Here is a 25,067-nt window from a genome sequence, read left to right as displayed (position 1 = left end):
GTAACACTCCATGAAGATATTGAGTGTTTACTGTCAGTGCTGCCTTGTAAATCTTCTCTAACACAGCTCAACTCTTCTAACCCTGTGAGATAATCACTGACTGTTAAAAGACATCTTAGACTTTCAAGTCTGCCTTAAAAACATTTATAATCATTTGAACTTAAAGTTACTGATGTTAAGTTCCAGCCTTAAAATCTCTGGATTTGAGTATAAGCATTTCTATAACTTCTTTTGAAATCTTTGTACAATCTTTCTTTCAGAAGCCATGTCAACAAAATCAGTGATGGAAAGGCACACTGTAAAAGAGGCTCCTAAGTCTACAGGTTCTTACTGATTTCTAGAAAAGTGGATATATATATATCAGAATGAAGTGACTCTTTCACTCCAGCTGTAGAACAGAAGTCATATGAGTCAAATGAGGGCAGAAAGTATTGAGGAAAAAGCAGCAAAGAGGTCTGCTTTCCAGTAACAAGCCAGAATTTTCTTGGACTCTTTTAAAATAAAACACTTACTGCTGTGCGTGTGGAGGGGATGGAGGGTTGGGTTTTTTTTCCCCTGCTTTTTTTTTTCCCCTCCCTCTGATGACCTGAGCAATTTTGATAAGGGACACAATAGCTGTGATTTTCCAGAAGGCACTGTTAACTAATGATCAGTCTTCCTGGATCAACCTATTTCCTCTGCTAGCCCTTCAACAACAGCAACAAAGTACTTGAAGTTATTTTCATTTCTCTGTTACACACAGCACCAATTTAATATTTTCTGGAAAAAAATGAATTTCAATTTTATATGTTTCCTTGAAATATTTTAATTGTTTGTGAGATCTGAAAAGGATTACAACGTATGACAGTGTACTATTACAGGTTCTGTTTTCAATCCTATCACTGCAGAAAGAACTACATCTTACTGCTAAAACAGCCAGATTTGATTTTCATGACACTCACAAATGTATTCAAAAAATTGGACAATGAAACAATATAGCTCAAAGTCAAGATGTTTCAGTTCAACCCAAATAACTGAAGAAGAAACAACAGTCAAAGATAAGAATTTAATTGCTTTAGTGACGACAAGGACAAAGTGAATCTCTGCAGGTTCCACACTGCACGTACTCATGAGATTACTAACTGAGAGTTCCAGGTCTGGTGGTCTATCATTTAAGACAACTTAAGACGTGAAGGAACAAACCCACATTGTTTCTGATGAAAGTCAAGCACAAGAAAAGTCCGCTTTCCTCTGGTGCAAATAATAGAAAAGTCTGTAGCTTTTGGAGAAAAGTTCTCTCCAAAATCTCCCACACACACCCATATTTGAGAGAGATGCAAAAAGAAGATAGGAAGCTTTCCAAGGTCTCATGGTTGACTGTGGAAGAAGGTGGTCCTGAACTGTATTGATGCTGATACAAGGCTAATAAGTGGGTACCTGCAGCAATTTATGAATTCTTCTTTAATAAGAAGGTTAACTGCTGCTCTTTGCCTCCAGAAGTAGCAGATGAAGTGGATATTAGAAGAATTCAGGGAACATAAAATTTCTGAACTATATGTCTTCTTACTTTAAAAACGTTTTGTCTATGACATTTCCTCCATATATTTATATTCTTTAATACTTCTAAAATTATGGTATATTGCTTACTTATTCAATTTCCATAACCATACGCTTTCTATGCCTATATGCAGCCTGTGTTGTTCAGCTTCATTTATAATGCATAAATTTACTAATATGTACAAGAATTCTCTTCAGATAGCCATAAAATTCAGAGCCATATATTCTCATGCTTGTATTACTGACATTATCACTTCAGATCATCCTTCCTCCTCTAAATTTCATAAAGCAATAAACATCATGTATTATCCATCAGCATAAAAATCCCAGCTGGTCTGAGCTAGGAAATTAAAGTACATGGATTATAAGATCCATGATATATAGCTTTGTCCAAAAATAATTATTAACAGATTTCCAGAATGAAGGTGTACAGTTTGAAATCAAATTGCCTGAAATGTTAATATGGTGCTGTTTCGAAGACTCAGGTCAACACCAGAAGATACCAAGTGTTGCTTCTTCTTTAAGAACAAGACACACACAATTTTTTTTGCCTCTTGTAGAGCATTTAGAGAATATGATAATAGGAATGATAAATGCCCCAGAAAACACTGAGCAGAGAACATGCTTTGTACAATGATAAAGATATCTTTTTTCCTAGTATTTGTATCTTCAGCGACGAACCAAATCATATCACCTTGGCCAGGGCAGGCAGACTAACTTAAAATCTCAGAAAACAACCAACCAACACCCACCATCACCTACTACAGGTTATTCATATAAGGACCACAGACTCTTGCATTACTATTTCTCATCACACTATCTCTTCATCTTGGGGCCAAAAGACAAAGCATATCCTTTTCTAAGACCCTTAATGGGAGAAGACTAGCATTTAGCATGCAGCTGGTACCTTCAGATTTCTATCATTTACTGTGGTCTGTTCACACGTAGAGTGAAGCTGGTATGTTTTGTGGGGAGTTGTTGCATCCGTTTTTGTTTTGCAATAAGTGGTAAAGTATTACCAGAGTTCTGAATACATGCTTTCCTAAATGTCTGCTCAATTCTGTATCAGTCGTATGTAGGCACATAGTGGAACTCACCACACAAGATATCATGGAGGTAAGCATAAATGTGGGGAAGATGGAATATTCACCATGACAATTAAACCAGATAGCCCAGATACGTTCTCCACTTCAGGAGTCACAACACCACAGATTGCCATTTTTTGTGATAGGTATTCTGAAGGAAGGATTATTTTGTACTTGCTTTGTTACTCATGCTCTTCCCAAAAGTATGAGCCATTGTCAGGAAAAGGACACTAGGCTGAATGAGGACATTTCTTATGTTATGTTCTCGTGGTAAAAGACAGAGAAATTTTTTCCAGTCAATAAAGAACTTACTGACAGAAGACTAAGCAGCTAGCTGATCATTTTGGATGAGAGACTGTGCACTTCACCATGACAGTTTATGATGATAATATTTCAATCATATTCAAAACAGTATTACACTATGGCCATGACCTCATTATCATGAGAGCTTTACCTGAATAAAAAGAGCAAACATGGATTCTTTTGCTAAAGGGGAATTGTTCCAGTAAAACACATTAAGCAACATGCTTAATTATGTTCTTAATATTAAATAAAGCAAGGAAGTATTCACATGCTTGAAGTTAAGGCTGTGTTTCAGTATTCTTCTGGAGCAAGAACAGGATGCTTGAAACCTCACTGCATGGAGTTTGAAATCTCTGAAAAATAAAATTCTCCTGTTATGACTGCTATCAACAAGCACTGAAGAATTCTGCACTTTCAGTAGGTCAGAAGCAAGCCTTACTTTCTGAATCCATATTCCTTGAAAGGACTTCATCCACCCTCAAAGAAAATAAAGAACTTTGGGAACACCACATTTAGTCCTTGCAGTCTTCAACAGATCTGTCATACACAGACACACACCTCAAAATTCATCCCAATCAGGTCTACTGGCAAACAGGCAAAATCAATAAATGATCGTTTTTATACTAAACTCACTTTCAAATGCAAAATACATTGTGACACCCATTTGTCAAGTAAAGATACAAATTTTGCAGAAAAAGTTACATGCAAAAATGTGCAGAAAAAAACACCACCACACAGGCATTTGCAAACAGATTATCTTGCACAGACAATTGTTGCACACCAAAGTTTCTGGGCATGGTACCTCGCACGCATCTTTTAAAATGCTAAGATGTCAATCTCACAAATAGCTATTCTATGACAAATCACAGTGCACTGAAAAGGAATGAAGTATAATTACTCTTCAGTAAAATTTTATGTACTTTGATCATATTCTGTATCGCTTTTCAAGCACCCTTTTTGTTGCCTAACGCAATGGCTGCATTGGCCACCTGTCAAAGACACTTCCCTTAATGCAAAGTCTAAAGTAGCGTACGGATATGATACTCGTATATATTCTATTTCTTAGATCCATCGTAACAAGAAAGATGCACTGGTTTGAATGTGATTGCTGCTACATACAGTTCCTACACAGAAAAAGGAGGCTAGGTTGTAATTCTCCTAATTTAATCTAAATGTCTTCCCAGTTTCTCATTTTTTAAGCTTCACGTACACAATATTACAGCGGAGATACCTTACATTGCCAGACACAGCAACAGCCAATGAAGTGTGTGTAAACCTCAAAATTTATCTGACATTAGAAACAGCAGATCCAGTCAATCAGATATCTATATGATCACCTGAATGGCTTAAAGTGAATCTGTCATTTAATTAACATACCTGCTTATTAAGAGCAGTGTCTATAGTAGTCAGATGCACAGGGCTACTCTGATCTGTTATAAAGATTTCTTAAAACTGGAATCCAAGCATCACCTGAACCAACAGATTTGGATTTGCCTGGTGTCTCATATAGTCTATAATATGATAAGTAGGAATGGGACAAGGTCAGGTGGTTAAGTGGATTAAATGTTATCTTTTCTATGCGGAGATCACAGCAGGAGGCCACACTGAAATGAGTTAGCAGGTCAGTTCCCCAATGGACAGTTTATATCATAAAACCATCACATATAACTGAATACTGCTATAAAAGGCAATATAATCAGTTTCCACTCTAGGGAAAACCAAGATTGACTTAGAAATGAAAAATACGCTTCCTTCTTATTGAAAGGGTGGGCTCTCTAGGTCACCTCAAGGTCACTTCGGAGGCAGTGTGGCAAGAGCTCTTATGATGCCTGCATAATAACTTGCAGTGGGAAGTCATAAATAACAGGCTTGACTGTCAGCACAGGCACTCCTATAACCTTCGCAAAATGCAAATACTCTGTCCTCTATCTAAAATATTACCTGTATCTAGACATAACTGTGTGCTGCGCTGACAAATCGCAGCCAATGCACATACTGTGATTATTTACAATTACAAGGCCATCATAAGCAATGTTTTATGGCTTTTTTTTTTTAATCTGATGAAGAACCTGATTTAAAGAAAAAAAACAAAATATAAATGTGATGGGAAATTTGGAACTACTAATGGAAACATACTCGTTATTACATGGCATCCTAAGCTGATTTAGGAAATAACCCTCACCAATTTTAGCTTAATGTTCACTGTGTTCATGCAACTTTGATTTCTCTCCCAACAAATATCAGGAAGCTCAGGAAACTTACTCTATGTAACATCCTTGGTTGACTATTTGTATCAAAAAGCATCAAAAAAATTTTTTCTTCTTTTTTAATCAATCACCATTAATGATTACAGCTCAAATTTCAAATGTGGAGAATCAATTGCTAACAGAAAATTGCTCAGAATCAATTCAATACTTAAGGAAAAAAACACAAAAACACTTTAGAAACATCAAAATATAGTAGGATAATATATAAATTCACAATTTATTTAGTTCAATTTACAGCTAGCTCTAGAGTTAACAGAAAAGATAAGTTTAACTTCAGTAAGTTGCTTGCTGTGAATTATTCACTCAAACCTAAAGATGAAATTAAAATGCCTCAGTTCTCTTACTGAAATGCACAATCTTTTTATGTTACTGAATATGTTAATTGTAGAAGAATCACCTTCTGCACAGAAAGTTAGTTTAATGTTTTGACAATCAAACTAAATGAAACATTCCAAGTGGTTATTGCTGTAGTTGCAAAAAGCCTGCCAATTATATTCATAATGACAGACTCAGCCCTTTTCAGATTCATGTTCACGTATAAATGTCATTGTAAACAGATACAGGCCCCAAAAGGCTAAGAATAAAATTCTGACTTTGGTGTTATAGCACTTTTTCAGCATTATATAATGGGAAGAAAAGGAAAGAATATAGTGCAGAAAGTCCTTAAAAGAAGAAAGAGAAACCTCCCACAACTCTAAGGACAAATGGTCATATATTTCACCAGCTATGTTCCACAAAATTCAGCTACAGAAGATCTGAAGAGAGTACATCAAATAACCTAGGGAAATAATATAAAACTTCCATAGGCTGTAGAATATAACATATAAAAAGTATAAAAACCTGGTTCCACTGAGGCCAGCAAAAAGCCTGGCTATCAGCATTCAGCAGGACCACGTTTCTACCCAAAGTTGTGATCACAGCGCAAACCACAAGTGTCTTTGAAAGGGCAGAATTCAGATTTTCATATCTAAAGCACAAGTGCTGAATTTGTGAACCACTTTTCATAGATGAATCTCTAAACATAACCTAAATGCAAATCAAACTAAGTTTTGGACCTGGCTATATTGACCAAACTGTAGGACCAGCTTCAAAGCTATTTCTATTCAGAGAACTTACTGGGTTGCCAAAACATTTTTTTCCTGAATTGTGTTAAATTAGATACATTTTAAAGGAGAGGTGACAAAAAAGAAAGAGACAGTAGGCATGAACATCATTCTAGCAGTTGGTTAAGCAGACACAATCTGTGACATCCTGATTTATCAAAGAAAATGTTGATTCTAGGAACAGAACTATTCACTTTTTGTAACCATTAAAAAATCTTTATATAAAAACTTTGTTCAGCAATGACGACTTTGATAACTGTCAAATCAGTTCACAGGCAAGTAAATCGAAAAACTGATTATTAAGAAATAACTACTGGGAAACAAGAAGGAAACAAAAACCCAAAAAACTTAAAGCATAAAAAGTCAGAGCTTATCTTCAATAAAATAAACCAGCAACAACTACAGAATGCACTACACGATTCAAAACCACAACAGAATGAGGAGAGTATCTACATAGCATTTGTTGCCAGAAGACAGACAACCTTGTCCTCTGGTCACTAATCCAGAAAATTTGAATTAACCAGCATGTACAGTACTGGTCTATAGTTATCCTTTGCAGAATTGCTTGGGCAATCCTGGAGAATAATGGTATTGTTTGTACTATTCCGTATGTTTCTGTATCTGGTACTTTCAAAGAATCAACCCGGAGACAGATCTACTCTTTCAGAATCAGTTTTTATCTGTTCATTCCATTCCTCATCTCTACAGTTCCATTTTCTTTTTCACTTTCTCAGCTGTTGTGAAAGTCACACAACACAGTCTGGAAACATGAGATGAAGAGAAATCCAGATAATTTGCCTGGCAGTGGCTCTTCCATGAAGCCCAAGCTCAAGAAACGTGAAGCACCTGCTCAACTAATGGCTCAGGCAGAAGAGAAGCCCATACTTCTTTACATAAGCAGCAGCAAAAGTGCCAAGGCCACAGCAGAAGTATGGCTAGTGCATCTGCAGAAAGACCAAAGCTAAAAGGTTTAGATTTTACAGCAGAAACAAAGTCTTTCCTATCACCCTTCAGTAGCTCATCAGCTGTGTGGATTTAAGGCTGTGAGGTCCAAACTGAGGCTATGGATTTCTTTGCTCTACTTGAGAACAACTGCCTCGCAGCAAAGCCATTTCGCTTGACTTTGCTCCATTTCTCAGGACATAGCACTCAGACAGTAAATCGGATGATTGCATTTACTACTCATTTTTAAGGGCCTGATAAAATAGAAAATTATGCTTGGGTTTCACACCTCTAAAATCTGACACGAGTTTCAAAGGACCCCCCCCCCCCCGTATCAAATTTTAATGAGTCAGCCAACCTCTAGTGTTGAACGGAAGCCACTTACAGTCTCACTCAATTTAAGCCTATTATACTAATATGAGGAGGTGTGCTATAAAATGGACAGCCCCTTTCCTCCGGAAACAGTGATCCATAATCTGGGCTGGACTGATTTTTCAAAGGATGCATTTAGCATATGCAGTTAATGTGCAGTTAAACATCCAATTGAGCATACAAATATTTAGAATTACTTTCCTAAGTGAAAATTAAGTGCTAAGCTTTACTGAAGATAACAGGACCATGGTACCCAGTTGAATAGCTAAGAATTTAAAAATTTAGGGTTTGATTTCGCAGAGGGACTTCAGAAACCTCTGTATCAACCCAGAAGAAACAGAGAGAAAGGGAATTTGAGCTGGGACTACAAGTACGTATGCAAAACAGCACTGAATTCTCAAAACATTCAGGAAAAACACTGTGGAACCAGAAATGCAGAATAATCAGTATCCACTTTTGCTCATTAACTTATATGTCCCCTCATTTACTCTACTAATAGCTCATTTCTCCTTCCATTCAAACAAATGCAGGATTTTGTAATCAAAACAGAAACGAGTAATAACCAAAAGCCCCTTTACTGACGCAACCAAAACCTTCATTACTTGAGCACGTTGACAAGTTGTGTGACGTTGTTTCCTTCCAGCTTTCAATTGCTTTTCGACTACCCCACCCGTTATATACTCTTCTTGGTGCTTACAAGAATGAATTACTTTCCCCTATTTATACTGCAGAAAGAAGGAATTCTTACTCTACTTTTATTTACTGCTGTGCAGTCACCTAAAAGATCAAAATTTTGGGAACTATTTTGTATTCTTCTGGACAGATACAGACTGGATTTATAAGTGCGTTAGCATTGCTTCACTTTTAGGTGGTACAGGTCACAGTACATCATCCCTCCATTACTGGATGTTGGAATAAGTACGGTGCGAATTGACATGCTCACTTTAAATATTCCTGGGCAGCAACAGCCTCCGAGAAACCAAACAATAGAGCTCAGTGTGATTTGGTTCATTCAGCAGTACAAAACCACTCTTTTGACTCTTTTTAATCGCCGATTACAGGTTTCTCAGGTCGATATCATTTCGCAATTTGCTTTCTCCTAGTACCCCACAAAGAGCGGAAAAAAATACATTACAATCTGTACTACCATTTTTTGAAGTTATGTTTTAAACTAAATTTGCAAAGAAAATTTTAAACTATGACCTGAGGATGAGGAATTAAGTGCTAAGTCTGTGCAGAGAGACAAACTTTTTTCACAGATAAGTGTAAGCAGTGGGTTGGGGGTGGGCAGGATCCTTAGTCACCCGAACACACAGCAGAATTGACGTGCAGGCGGGGGGTGTCCAGGCTTCTCTAATGCACTATTACGGCTTGCTCCTACTCAGAAAGACAAGAAAGTCTTGTTATCAGTCAAAGCAAGAGGAACAAAGCTGCGAAGTACGCCTATCACTCCGTTAAATTTGATACGCTTTCAGATGAAGGCAGCCACATGGTCTTTCCTCAAGACTAACAGCAGTTTTCTCAGTGATCATTAAACAGCAAATTAGCTTGGGCTTTAGCAGTCCATGGATCATGAAATCAGGAAGATGAGGTAAATAGGTGACAAAAAGAGTCATTCAAAACAGAGGATTTGATGGCAATGCGAAATCTTAATTATATAAACAGCTTTTCAGTACAGATTATTGTCCAGCAATTTTTCAGAAGGCCACGGCACAGGGTGGTTTGATACAGAAAGCGGAGAAAGCAATTAAAAGGGAACCTTCTTCAGACTGGACTCACAAACACATGGACCACAAGGGAACTAGTAGCTCCTTCAGGACAAAACAAAGAACTACCATATTTTGTGGGAATATAGTAATTTGGCTAAATCACAAATTCTGCATCAACAAATCTGATCTTTATCAGTCTGAAGTAAACTCAGATTATTCAAAAGGAACTACTAGAATTTGGGGAAATAAGATTAGTATTTTCCATGATGAAAAATCAGAGATATGAGAAATACGATGTTATTCAAATGCAATTTACTACACTGAGACAGGAATAATTAATTGTGAAAACAGAAGATGGGAAGAAGTTTTGTAAAAATTTTTGACCAAAACAAAGCATGGGGATAACAACAACCTAAACAATGTCAAGCTGCTGCAAAAATGTTATACATTATATTGAGGTATATAAACAGAAGCAAGACAGAGTCATCTATCTCCTTCATTCTACTCTGTCCTGGCAAAGCTCAGCTGAAATTACAAATGTAATTTTTAGGGAAAGCACATCAAGAAAGTTTTGAACAAATTGAAGACAGCTGGATAGAAAGAACCACCAAAGGTCTAGGCAATGTGACATGAAGACAGACTGAAAGAATTGGGGTTATTCAGTCTAAAGAAGAGAAAACTGAGAAGCAGGACAGAAGACATTACTGTGGAGAAAAAGGGAGTAATTTTTCTGCTACATTCCCAGTGGACAGAACAAAAAATAATAAGCTTGTAGTGCAGTAAAGAATGGTGCAGTGCTAGAAAACATTACTGAGGAAGATCATAAAATTTCTGTACTGGAAATCTTTAAGAAAGTAGGCAAACAGTTACCAGGAATGACAGTAGGCATAGCAGATCTTGCCTGAAGAATGGACTAGATGATCACTTCAGATGCAGATCTCCAAGTCTACTTTTATATGCTTCTATGACTTTTATCCACACTACCTACACATATGGCTCAAATTTACAAAAAGCACTGTGGGAGGAAATATAATAAAATTATGAATCCCACAGCACTCACATGGGAGCTGGGTATCTAAAAATTTTAAGCACCTTTGAAAAAATTCCATTGTACTACATAAAAAAATAGTGTCCATAGTAATAAAAACATATATGAGGTATTAACAATCCCTAAAATACTTTTCATTCAATATAATTTATACATACGTACATACATACGTGTGTGTATCTGTATATACGGGGAGAAAGAAGAGAGAAAAAGTTGGTCCTAGTTAAACAGAGATTTAAAATGTAATCTTCACAGTTATGTGCTAGCCATAAAAAGTACCAGAGGGAAAAATCCGAAGTAAAAAAATAAAAATGAAATAAACAATGTAGACAGTAGAAAAGTATAATGACTTTTTCCAAAGTAAATATATTTAAAACTAAAACAGTTATTAAACAGAAGCCTTTTGCAAATTGCCTTTATTTTAAGACTCTTTAGTATTTGTCATTTAGTAAATTCTCATCCATAAGTGCCTGCCAATAATCTCTGCATAAACATACAAGCATCCACATTTACTAAACTTTATGACAGATAAAAAGCAATTTTATGAATATTTATGAAGGCACTAAATTATTAAAATAAATACAGATATTTACACATTAAAACAACATCTTCATTTAATGGATGTGAAAAAAATGTTAATATGTGAACATTTTAAAGATGAAGTGGTTTGGGCTTCAGGGCTCTTGTTACTCTATTAAAAGTTAATTTAGGACAGAAATTATGGCTTTTTCTTGAATCTCAAGCCCAAAAGATTAAATCACGATCAAGACTCACAATATTCTTCAAAAAATGAATCTGGTTGTGGTATTCCCGGAGGCTGGAAAAACTTTTTGCATATTGAAATGACTGTGCAATTCTCCCTTAAAAAAAAAAATTAAAAATCCTCTTGCTTTTTTTTTTATGTGCTCACAGTCATGAGCTCGGATGAGCTTTAGGGCAGCATAGCTGTGTGCTAATAAGGTATTTTAATTAATCTGTTTGTCACCACACGTTTTATAGTACTGGAAGAAGATGTTTCTGTCTATAAACAGAGCAGACAACTCAAGCTGCTCTTTTCTCAAGGAGATATTGCACATCACAAAAGTGATTTGCTTGATCACTAGTAATAAATTTCATCATCCTTCCCCACATTTATGGATCCAACTTATGCAAGGACTTTTCTCCCACTTCTAATATTCATTTTAAAACAGACTGCAGAATTTTATTCCCTTACTGATCTTATCAGTGCCATATCAAAGATAAAACCACTTGCTAAACCCTCCTCTCTACTCTGTTATTAATAGATCTTTGAATATATACCCCTTATATATCCTCCTTATCACAAAAGCGTGAGCTCTACCTGTTTTTTTCAGAGTCTGTGCTCTCTTTGGATTCTTTGCCCCGCTATAAAAGTAGAGTCCATGCTCTTCCTTTTTATATGTATAATTGATCATACAGCTGTATTAACCTATTCTTTATTTGAAAAGGTCCAGCTTAAGGGATCAGGATGCATCTGGGTGGCTTTGCCTAGGCTCTAGTGAATGTGCCCACTGCCGTAAGCGCCACGTCTCTTGCCCTGATCTGTTTCCATGCAAAGTACAAGAAACCCAATAATATCTGACGTTCATATTCGAAGTATTAATACATGTCCACATCACTATTAAAGAATATTAAAAAGTATCCAGCCTTAAGTCAACCTTGCAAAGGCAGAAGCTGCCTAACTGCAGGTGTCAGATCTACACCTGTTCTAGAGCAGTGGTTTCTCAAACTTTCCTTGGCACTGAGGCCTTCCAACATGGTCTCTAAAATTAATTACAGAAATAACTTAAGGTTGGATTTCTACAAATCTTGTTTGCCCAAAGCAGCATTTATTTTTGAAGGTAACCGTACCAAATTCAAGAGAAATTCCTCATGTTAAGGATTCAACTGCATATTCTAACAGTACATAAACTTCCAGCTTTTCTGTATACTCCAAATTCCATATCTCTATACTCAAAGCTCCCTCTCATCTGCTGTTTTCAGCAAGCACACGTGAAGATACGAGAGGCAGGCCCAAGCTGAGTGTCTTAACGTAAAAGCTCCAAATCAGCTTCAAGTCTGACCCTCTCCCAAGTTTTATAACTTACCAAATCTCCATAAAAGAGCAAACTAAACCTCCATAGCAAAAAATATTGCCAGTTATTCAATTTTTTTCCAAATATACCAATTTCTATCATTTTGGCATATTTCTTTAAACTATCATCTTGTACAAACTGCCTTCTATCTGAATATACTTCTTTTTACTTAATGTGACGTAAGGACTCAAGACATGTTCTTTGGTTTTCAGGGTGAGTTTTCTGCCAGCAGCAGCTTATTATTTCTTTGAGTCTTTTTCCAATGGACTCAATATGGAGAGAAAGAAGAGAGGAGATTAAAAAAAAAAAAAAAAAAGAAGAAAATAAAAACACAAAAGGGGAAAGTAGGAAGAATAAATGAAAAACAGACTAGCTGGCAGTAAAAGAGAGAGAAGTGGAAAGTATACACATGCAGGGGAAAATGAAAATTAAAGACATGGTGAGAAACTCTGTGGTACGAAGATGAAACTTCTTAATACATCTTGGTACATGACCTATAAAAGTAAGACCCTAATCCTGAGTGGGACGTATAAAGTAAAAATAATGAGAAATTGAAGAACATTAAAATGTGAAAAATGCAAGTTAAATGTGGAGTTTAGGGAGAAAAGCAATGAAAAAAATACAGTGACAGCTCTGTTAGGAACTAGCTTTCTGTTTCCATGTGATGTAAACCCAAACACGTGGAAGTCAGAGATAAGGAAAAAATAGGCAAATAGAGGGAAGTGTCTGCTGAAACAGAAATTTGAGACTCTGTTAGTATAGAAACATAAACATTAGAAAAAAATACACACAAAGTAGATTCAGCAGTGAGATATTGAGCCTATTTAAACCAGTAGGACTTCCTGTTTAAAGTTATCTTCATCTTTCACTTACAAATATTCCATATGCTTTCACTTACAAATATTCCTTGTGAAAGGAGAATCTATTTCTGACAACTTAGCACATATTTTCTGATACTTTTAAAAGATTACAATTATTTCCCAGCCAGAGAGACACTATTTGCAATTTATATTCCAAAAAGGATAGTTTACGACCTCAAAAAGAAGAAATAAGAAATAAAGTGAACTTCCTATCTTTAGCAAGTAAGCAGAGATCAAAACGTTGCTTTGGAGGATTGGTTGGTTCCCCCCTAAAGACTTCAGTGAGCTTTCTCAGAGTGAAGCCAAGTATGTGCGGGTGCATTGCCACCTCAGTTCAGATCAGGAGTTCACAGCTTTTGAAGTGAATCTCCTGATCAACCCACTTACCAGCCTTTGGTTCATATTGCATAACAGTCTCTGAACATGCAAAGTGGATTCTGTCTGAATAAAACTAGAGCAGAAGACGAGCACCAGGAGGGCAGCTAATACACTTCAACCACTGATAAGCATTTATCGCTTGGGACCAGCCTAGAGCCAATCCAAAGTAAAAGCTCCTAAAATCTCCTTAGAGGAACAGAGATTAAATTGGTAAAAAGTCAGTCTTACAGACGCTGTACACAATGATATTACAGCAAACTTTGTATCTTTATCAAATTAGTATTTTATGAGCCCCAACTGCTATTTCATTATTTTTGCCAGGCAGCAGTGAAACGTCGTGTATGATCTTACTGGCAGAGATGATGCACAACAGCCAAACTCCAGCAACAGTAACTGACCTTTCATGAACATCATTAGATTGCATCCAAATAATTTTGATAAATAGCTGAAGTTACTGAGTTGAAAAGGGCATTTTTACTGAGGCAACTATTATTCTTTTTAGGAAAATATATTAAGTGGTTATTTTCTGAACCGGTGTTCTGGGCTCGACTGTGCTTTCTGTGGCCAAGAGAGCAGCTCCAAATTCTGTTAATGATAAAATTGGGAGCTACTGGACTTTTATGAAAAGTACGCTTCTCTGAATTGGGCACAAAATGTTTTCATTATTTACTGGGCTAGTGTATTTTCTGAAGGCACAACAGCATTTTTATTTATGACATACTTGCAAGAGAAGGCAGTTGTTTGACATAAAGAGTGTAAATGGGTTTTATATGTGGAGTCTGTCATGTTTAATGCACAAGCAGCCCAATCTCTGCGCTCTCTGCCAATGCTGAAGGCACAGGAGCATGGACACAGCCACGCACAGCCCTCCCCATATAACTGCAACCAAAGAAAAGGAAGAAGAGAACGGAAGAAAAAACAGCATGCTCATTCTGAACCGGCAGTAACCCTATCATAGGCCAAGACATCCCATTCTGTGCTTTAACCAGAGTGACTGACCAATAATGGTGGAGTGTTTATATACATATCTATATCTCTCGAGATAGTGTGCTTACACAATTACATCAGAAAACACCACAAAAGTTCATGTTGTCTTCCAGCTCAGTGCCTTTCCTCCCTCAGAGCCGGGCAGAGCGGCAGAAAGAACTAAGACGGCAATAACACCATTGCCATAGAGCAAGACTGTATTATATAATGACGAAATCAGGTTAAAATGTCATTTATTAAACAACTGCATAAACGATACAGTTATTCCTCCTGCAGCATGTGCTATTAGTTACAGCCTCAGAACGTGCTTGCAGCAGCACATCTGTAGCAAGGCTGAAAGCGCTCAACTTTAGGTTGGAAAGTCCCCCAAAAGCTTACAGTCAGGTAAGCACATGTGGTGCTCAGCTTCATCTCAGGGCATGCTTAAACTACAGCCAGTGGGCCAAGTAATAGATACAATGATGTTGAAATAAAAGATTTTAGTGCAGTATTGCACGTACATTTTTAGCAGACAAGGATCCAGCTATTCCTAATCTCAGGGGGTTTTTTTGTTTTCACTCCTCCCCCCCTCGGGCTCTGTTACTTCTTTTAGGGATTTCTTTATTTGCCAAAAGGCTTATAGTACACTCAGGGAAAAGATGCCAGAGTACTCGTGCACTGTAACATATGCAGCAAAATCAATAGCAGTAAGACATAATAGCCACCCTAGATCCAATCAGGTTGTATTAAGAATCTGAATGACAATAAATCTTGACTTACGTGATAGACTGGGAAAGGCCTTGTTTTGATATTTAGAAACTGAACACCAAATCAATCAATCAGTTGAAGTACAGCAAGCACATAACTAACCTTATAAAGCAAAGGTGATTGTCCTAGCTTCAAAAGTGCTATTTTTTTGGTCACATCTGTAATGGCTTGAATCCGGACCAAGTCTTCTACGGTCCCGTACTGCACATCGACAAGCTCTGCCTGCAAAGAGAAAACAAAGTTCAGGCTGTGCCTATAACCATTCAACAGCTAGGGTCCACAGGGATGGCATTATCCGGGGAACTACCAAAACTGGTCAGAATTCACCATACCCTCACCTCCATCTCCTCGCCATGCCAAAGAGCTTGTGAGAGAGATCTGACCAATACATTTCTATTATCGCAGTTTTAAATCACAATTCCTATGCTGTGATAAAAACCCCTATGCTGTTTACCAATGGTATAATAAAGCTGTAGTAATTCTGCTTGAGCGGGTGAGCGAATTTAAACAAAACCACCGGGAGCTGCTGATTCTGCGCTCTGCACCCACTGAAGTCAGCATCAGACTAGGATGGATGAGAATTTTCCCTCATTAACTATCGGAGCACGTTTAAAACCACGTAAGGGATATTTGTTCACCTCTATGAATTTTCTTAAATGAAACCACAGCCTTGCAAAGCATTTCAGAAAAGCATGAATGATTATCCTGGTCACTTACAGCAATATCTAGATATACATCCTCTATCAACATACTGTTTTATTAGGTGATCCCATATGCTTTGTGAGCAACCCAGCGTAATAGCTGAAGTATTTTATCATCCATCAGTCATCCAAGCATTACGCTCAGATCGCCACAATGACGACTGATTACACCACTTTGATGCTTAAATGTTTCTATCAATACTTTTAAAAAATTATTTAGATCACTTCCAACTACATCCAAAGTGTCTAGAATATGCAGATCTTTAGCTCTTTACTTACAACACTGCAAGATGATGTGATAAAGGGCTAAATAATGATTAAATGTCAAGCAGTGGCAGAGATGGAAAAATACTTCAAGAGTTTTTAAAGGGTTTTTCTTTCATAATTTAAGAGTGACTGAGGGTATTTTTCTCATATACTTATGACAACAAACTCTGGGCGAAGACCAAGTATGATGATAATCAGTCTTGTACACTATTATTTTAGAATGTTATGAAGCTATCAGAAAATCACCCAGGAAATTCTGGAACCTCTAAATCCTTACACAGTGTTCATATAAAAGACAAGCAGAAGAAGACAAAAGAATATTACACGAGTGTAAAAATTAAAGAGGAATAGTACAAGACAGAAAAGATTCTCCTCTTCAGTGAGTTCAGTTAAGGTAACTTAAGTGTGGACTGATTGACAAAGGCAATTTACTCATTTTAGACCTCCACACAAACTGTTCAAAATCTAACAATTGTTCTGGAGTTGTAGGATGCGTGAAATTTCACTAGATTCCTACACAGGTATTTTAGGAAAGTACTTAACTTTTGACAACTACATCTGAATATTTTGCCTGATTTTGTGCCTCAACATTTAAGTGAAATTCATACAAGATGTAGGCGCTGGGGTCCCTGTATTCCTAAATCTATTCTCTTAAATTTCAAATTTAACAAGTTTCTAAGTCTACAGTATGTCAGCAGCTTCGCATAAACCGAGTATTTAGAAAGGTCAGCCAAAGTAATAAAACACTTCTGTAACAAGCAAACATCAGATTTAACACCAAATATTTAAGCGCAGGAACAGAATATCTTGATCTTTATACAGTTTCTTTTGAAACAGGTGGGGTTTCAATATCTAAAGAACATGAAAACTATTTTATAAGAAAATGCAAATGGTGAGTACAGGCTGAAATCCAATGTAAATTTTTCCTCTGTGATCATCTTGTTTCAAAAGGATGATAAAAGCAAGTGGAGATTTTTTTATACTAGTGGAAGCCAATCTGATGCTCCTACATGAAGACATCTCACACAAGGAACCCAGTTATCAACAGCTCATATCAAACGAGGAAAGGGAGCGAACCAATGCACTTCCTTGAAGTTCACACAAAATTTGCCTCATTTTGTACATCTCACCTTTATTTTACTTTGTACAGAAGTGTCAATAGATACACTGAAGTGTAACAACTATTCAGCATCCCAAAAGTGCTATGGCTTGAGAGGTATATGTAGTCTGACTTCTGGGGAGCCTTCTAATCTAATTCCTTTGGATGCAACGCCTCTCCCACTTACCCTCAAGCAAACTGAAGATCAGAGCTTTCATCACTCATGAGAGAAAACTACATTGCATTTTCCTGAGGCACAAATCGATACGCAAAGATATGGTATAATGAAGTATCAAACTATATGCTCCCACAGTACGCCTGTGTGAAAATGAGCTGCCTGCCCATCTACATTCAGGTGCCTCTCCTCACATCATTTCTGCCAGCTGTTCCTCCAGGGTGCCATCCACTGCTCTAAAACCAAGAAAATAAGGTATGTTTGCACAGTTGTTACTGCATTTAGGGCAAATGGCATCTTTGAGAGCTGTTCACTGGTCTTTCCCGGTCAACCAGGAGCTCAGCAGGAGCAGGCTGAATGCAAAGCTCTACGAAAGCACGGCTCGTTTTTTAATCACGTGCAGATCACAACTTTACTCACTGCTGCCCCAAATACTCTGCAAGACCATGTTCTTTGCTCTGTATCCTGAAAAAGAGGCCCCTATGCCAAAGCTATTAAATACTGGGGTATATTGAGACTGCATGTAAGAAATAGTTATATAATGAAAAAGCAGCTGGGTATACTATGACAGTGAGTTACATGTGCTTCCACTACACATCTTCCACATGACGGAATTGTCACAGCATGATCTATCCCAGGTCTTTCTTTTACACTTGCCTGAAAATAAGGCTGACCTAAGGCCCTTGTCACCGTCCTAACTTTAGGGGTAATTGCACATTTGTATCTCACTAAAACTTCCAAGGACTTGTTTTATCACAGTTCATTGATCCTTAATTTTACCCTTTTGGGGAGCATGGGTAAAAAAGACTGCACATATCCACTGAAATAAGTTATCACATCCCGGTAACATCACATCGGAGAGCCCGGCAGACATGGATTAGCTGGAGGTTTGCCCAGCTACTCTCAGATCTAAATTTTAGTTAAAATTACAAAGAACAGGAGTAAAATACTCTCAAGTAAAACTACACAGTAGCCCTCCTCTCCTAAACTAAGTCAATAATTAAATGTAAAAGTTTAGGATAAGGTCATAACTTTTTGGCAGTACTGTCCAGAAACTAACAGGTAAAGATTACATTTATAACAACAGTTTTAAGTATGACATTAAATATGACCCTTCCTTTCTTCAGTGCTTGAAGACTTTAGTAAAATTTGTAATAAAGAAGTTTTGCACTACTTAATGGCATTATCTCATCAAATACTATATAGCATTGCTGGTTCAGAATTGCCAGTTATGGTTTAACTATATTTAATATACTGGGGTGCAATTAATTGGACCCCTTTGTTCTAGCATGAAAATAATTTTTAAAAGCCTTTAAAATAATGTTAAAGAATCCTTTTGTATCCCAAGAGTAGTACCCTCTCAATAATCCTCTCAGATTAAGTTGTGTAAAGCCCTATTTTAGCTACAACATTCTTAAATAACAACTCCAAAAAGAAAAGTTTGGATTTTCTATTGTTGCTTTCCATTTTAGAGATGCTCACAGCATGACATAATCCTCATTTTGCATATTCTAGATTTTAAAAAGCAAAATATCCCACCCCCAGCTACCCATATTGGACAAAGCACTTTCATTTGGTAGGATAATGCTATTTAAAAACAAAAGAGAACCCATCCTTTTATCAGGTGCCAAAAACCACTTGTATACTTGGTTTAGATATGCAAGGGTAAAATCCTCTTACCCTAAAACTGGAAAACGATTAAACAATGAGTCGTTCTGTTCATTTGAATTGGGTACTTACTCTTTGAATTGTTTCATGCTGTGCTGTTGGAAAGATATGATTATTGAAGAGCAAACTGTGGTGTGCAATATGGAGTTCAGCAGTATTCCCCCATGCATGAAATGAAGTAAGGGCAGGTAAGAAAACTAATCTTTTTTAAAAAAAGTAATTATGTTATGTTAGGCTTATTATTTAGCTTCTAGGTCCCAAGATGATGCTCAATGAGTTGTTAAAGTTCTACCTTCGTTCTGTCTTAAAAACTAGGATAAAATCACATCAAACCAGCAAAGTCAATCACTCTGAAAATGCCACCAAGACAGTCAAAGGTATTTATTCAGTCTCATCTAAATAGCTCTCAAAGAGAATTAAAACAGCATGCTTCATCCGGTCATGATAATTTTTATTTGTTTTAGAGAAAGCCAGTTTTTTGAATGGAAAAATGTGAATAATTATATGAAGTACGTGGCCCTTTGAGTCCTGAAGATGTTGAGTACAATTTTAAAGCTTTCCTTTCTTGGCAAATAGTGTGGCAATTAAATACACACACACACAGAGGATAAGTTAAATAGGTCAAAAATAATAAGGTAAATATGGTTGACAATCCATATTTATAATTTAGCCAATTTGTATGAGAAAGGAATTTAGTCATAGGATCATGCATTATACACCTGCCTCCAATAAACAAGCTAAGGGGCAGATTGCAGCCTATTTGCCAGAGGCACACAAGAGAGCAAAGAAGTTGAGGAGAAAAACCCTAGAAAACGAAACTCAAACCCAGCACAACTAGCCATAGATGTTTGCAACACCCACCAAAATCCAGATGGAGTCAGCGCAGAGGAGAAGGCAGCCGTCACCAGCATCTGCTCTAGCTATCAACACTGGGAATCCAAGGGTGGAAACGCATCACATGCAAGCAAATAGTTTTACTTTTGTTCCTTAAGACAATACATTAAGGTCAGTGTTGAGCCATCTCTAAAAATCTTATCTGAAGGGTGTAAACTTAGGCAGAAAAAAACCCCACACAAGTATACAAAATGGTTGTGGTGAAAAATCACTGTCATCTTTTCTTAGTGTTACCTAGTATTATTAATGTCACAGCTCAGAAAGCTTACAGTTCAGGCAGTTTCTTTCAAAGTTTGAAGGAAATATATGCACTTTTTTAGCAAAAAAAAAAAAAAAAATTAAATGCTCTCTATATGCTTTATTTAGGCCTACATATTCCTCAGAATTGAGGAATACGCTTTCTCCGAAGAGCAAGAATGTAATTCTGGAAGTATCAACACCTCAGTGCAGCAAGTGTCCCGGCCTATTCCCTACATTGCCTTCATTGATTCAATTCAGTGCCCTTTATTTCTCCTTTGACATTCAATTACTATTTGCAGATGTTCACCTAATAAAGATAACAAACATCCAATCTATGATCAATCAAAGCCAAATAACCTCCAAATATTCATCCTGCCCAAAGTAAAAATTCCAAAATGTATTTGCCAATTGTATGTGGGAAGGCAGTAGACGGTGATCAGGACAAGAGGCTAACTTTAATTAAACACTTCACTGTAGCTTATTTGCACAACTCTGAAATTGCGGCTGAGGAGAGCACTCAGCACGGCAAAAAAGCAAGCTCAAGCTGGCTGCACATCAAAACTGGTCATCCACAAATGTGGAGAGACCTCTGCAACCATAAAAGCAGCTCTCGTCTAAAATTAGAGGAAAGCAAGGAAAGAAAAGGAGAAATAACCAAGCGGTGCTCAGCTAAGCAAGCCATGCCAAATCATCCGCTGGTGTAAACTTGGCTACTCCTTCTAGCCAGGGCTGCTGCTGCTTCCAGACAAAAGCATCTGGTCAGTAATCAGGGAACCAGAGCCATCTCCCAGTGGTTGCTACCACCCAAGCCACACTTGGCCATCTTGCATGTATTTACCATATTTCTACAGAAATGTTAATATTGAAACATATTGTTCAACCTTTGTCCTTCTCTTCACTTGATTCTAGGGAAGACACAGAAACAGAAGGAGAGCGAGCGCATGCTAAAGGCACGCATCTCGGGACTGCCTCTAGCTCAAGGAAGGTTTAGGCTGAGGATTTAACTAAGAAAATAAAGTGCAGTTTAGGTATTGACTTCTTTTACAGTAACGAAAGTCAGTATGATTACAACCAGTCTATTCTTTCTCAAAACTCACTGAAGCCAAGTGCAAGTGCAGGAAGTTTCTTCTGTGTTTTATGTTGCTAGGTTCAGCGTTAACAAAAAGGAAGAGATCTGACAAAGCAAGGATGTAATTCAGCATTCTGTCAAATAAACACAAATCAGACATAGGACAGAAAAAGAAATCTGGAAAGAATTTGAGGCAGATGACAGTCATTTTTGAGAATACAGAGTTCTGTTTTGTTTTTTTATGAGAAGATCATTTTTAATTGAGCTGTTTTTGCTATAAACTAAGAAACCCTTTCTTTAAAACAGCTTTCTGTGTGACAGGATGTAAACACTACACTCCAGTATTTACAGTAATTTCAAAATGACACTACTTCTGAAATCTCTTGGTGAGCTTTCCACCATCTATTTACTTTGTGAGCCATTTGGTACAGGACTTCAAAATCCAAGCACGCTGTTTTCTGGCAGAAAATACTACATTTTGTGTGTCCTGTGATGCTCACATTCCCAGACTGGCTGGGAAAGCTTGGAGATATATCTGGGGTAATTACACAGAAATGCCTCTGTGAAACCCTGCAAGTGACTACAAGTAAAATTTTTTTTTTTTTGACCAAATCTGGACAATCACCATCCAAACTTTAATTTCTAGTAGAAAAGAATCCACTATCCTCAAGCTTCCTTTTATATCCCATTAAAAAAACAGAAGTAGAAAAATAATCTTATGATATTAAGAATTACACTTGATCACAGCGTCCAGGCAGATTTGGATCCCAGAATTTCAATACTGCTTCACATGGGAGGGGGCAGAACCATATACATTCAATAACTAGCTGTTCACTACATAACTAGTTGTTTTTACCTACCAGCAGTTACTTTTCTTCAAACATTACTGATGATATCTTTTCTTCATGGTTATTAGCACCTTACTCTAGAAGTTATCGTCCTTTGCTTCTGTATTCCCACTCAGATACAGTAAAATCCCAGGGAGTAATACAACATGATTCACAGTGTCAACTTTTAGTAGAAAAGGATTCTTCACATCTGTAGTTTTTATTACATAAAATTGCACACTGCATTGCAACGACACCTAAAACTGTAATTTGCTCAAGTACTGCTATACCAAAACAGGAAGAAAATTGATATCCTTTAACCTCAAAGTTTGATGGAGTTTGGGCTTGCGGACTCTGCATTTAGTCGCAGACCCATTTTGTACGCTCGCTCCCTCCGCATCATCTCTACCTTGCCGCTTCTCCTTTGACAGGCTGCATTCAGCTCCGCTGCAGGCAGCACGCCGCTGATGGAGCTCCCGGAGGATAATTTTGTTGATCCAGTGTAATTTTTAGAAAGACACGGTGGGGTTTAACTTGTTTGCTTTCTTTTTAATCAGGCAGGTCATACTCGAGCAAACTCATAGCAGGTTTTTTCTTCTAATTCCCAGGGAGGGTGACTTACGACGGAAGCTGTTTACAGCCGACAGAAAAGAACCTCTTTGGGGCTCTACAGTTACCAACTAAACCCCTACTAAACCTGAGCTGATATAAGTGAGTGCCCTACCAATAATGCTTGTCCTCTACAGTCCTTCCTCTATATCTGTTCTCAACTTTTTTTCTTCTTCTTTTAATTCATTTATATTTTTTTCCCCTCTGCCCTCTGTTCCTAATCTTATTCTTCCACAGTTTCCCTTAAGCAGAAAGCAAAACTCGTATCTGAGTTAAACTCCTTAACTCATGATTTCCAGTGAGATATCCAACGAGGCAAACCTACCCTTTTCATCTTTTCTATTTGGCTTTAAATGCAAATCTAGTTTTTCAGGTATTCTGAAAGAAGACATTTTAATTTTCAGTTATATTAAATTGGTACTTATTTTAAAATCTCTAAGAAATTTGCTTTGATTATAAAACATTCAGGGATATTAGATAATTTTAGGCTTAAAATCATGTCAGAAATCTTATTACTTTCAATTTTCATTAAGTAGTGCTGATTATGTCATCTCACAAAGCTCACCAGTGACAACACTTTAGAATCTAATGATTCTTTCTTACATGTGTCCACTATTATTTATATCCTCCTCTTAATAAGAGTTAACTGCAATGCTATGTACTACCAATAGCCCCTAATGCATAAAGCCCCTGTGATGGTACCTCCCTGAGCAGAAACAGTAATCTGCGTGTACCAGCTGGCTTGGTTTGGCTTACTCAAGAGCATTCATGTAAATATACATTTACAAATTACACAGACTAAGGAAGAACTCTCCGGCATCGTAAAAGAATAAAAATAGGCTGCAAAGCTCACAAGTCCAACCTAGCAGAAACATGCAGAATCGTTCAGCTTTAATGCAGCATCTTAAAAATAAATCATGAGATACATATGTATGTAGTAAGTTGTAATAGCGTGATCTAAATCTGGCTTTGAAATTTTCAGTGACGCGGCTTTACGTCAGGATCTAGTCACTTGATGTCAGAATTCAACGAACCCTTGAGAGCAGCCTGCACTGAAGTGCGGTTTTTGCTGGCTACTCTCAGACACGAAGAATGAAAACACAACATCCAGAGACTGAAGACTGTTCTCCTTCAATGGCCTTCTTACCAGATGTGGAACAAAAAGTAGGCATTCCCTCCTGCAGCAGCTACAGCTGAGGGTCTTTCAAGAAGGTGCTCGCACCTTAGAGCAGGTGCTTGGAAGCACTTCCTACACACTTGGAGTCTGCAGACTGCAGCAGAAACTGCAAAATTGCCAGCTATCATAGACGGCTCGATCCATACGGGGCAGGAGAGGATACCAGACGGCACTGGGACACTCCACTCCACCCGTTCACAGCCCATCATGACACAGTGACGCACAAGTTTGCACCTACACATACTGAGAAAGAAAATAATCTCCCAGCTCAGATGGCAGGTCCTAAGAACATCGCGTGAATGCACACACTATCTATCAACGGCAGAAGAAACATGTTAACTGCAGCAAAATGTTTCATGGAAGTGCTTTTGACTATTTTTAAGTAGAATTGAAATATTTCATTTCCTAACTATATTTCATATTTTAATTGCATAGAGAGTAACGTTTCCTCCTTCTTAAATTGGTTCATTTTGCTACTTAGTCTGGCTGTGTCAAAATAGAAATATTTACAAAATAGCTTTACGGTTTTCAGATTTCCAATTTTTGCCACAATTCAGAACACATTTTTATACAGTGTGATTTTCATAGGATATTTGGTTGTTTCCCAATCAACTCTAGTATTAGTGCACGCACATTGTACTGAAATGTCCAGCCTGGCTGTATTTCTATGCACAATGCTCATATATACACACACGTATGTACACCTCAAACTTACGTTGTTGTTATTGCAGGTACATAGATCCAGAAAGACAAAATGTACATCTAACTCAAAGATGTAGATATGCACCCATTTGCAGAAGAGGATGTTATCCACTACATCAAGAGAACACTTGAACTTTCAAAAATGCAAGAACCCAATTTTCCGGAGTATAATAAATGCTCTTTTACAGAGTACTTGCAGTCATTGCTTG

General features: G+C 37.3%; 1 protein-coding gene across 12 annotated transcripts in view; it reads right to left on the bottom strand.

The window, feature by feature from the left end:
* The window catches only part of NAALADL2 (N-acetylated alpha-linked acidic dipeptidase like 2), a 531,897-nt gene that overhangs the window by 228,370 nt on the left and 278,460 nt on the right, over positions 1-25,067 (bottom strand). For all 12 annotated transcript variants that reach the window (XM_064516623.1, XM_064516624.1, XM_064516622.1 and 9 more), the window contains one exon: positions 15,533-15,652. In XM_064516623.1, coding sequence (XP_064372693.1) covers positions 15,533-15,652 — 120 coding nt within the window. The remainder of the gene's footprint in view (positions 1-15,532; positions 15,653-25,067) is intronic.

This window comes from Dromaius novaehollandiae, chromosome 9 (assembly GCF_036370855.1).
Source record: "Dromaius novaehollandiae isolate bDroNov1 chromosome 9, bDroNov1.hap1, whole genome shotgun sequence".
Lineage (NCBI taxonomy): Eukaryota > Metazoa > Chordata > Aves > Casuariiformes > Dromaiidae > Dromaius > Dromaius novaehollandiae.
Note: the sequence above shows the minus strand (reverse complement) of the source record. Positions and strands in the feature narration are given on the sequence as shown.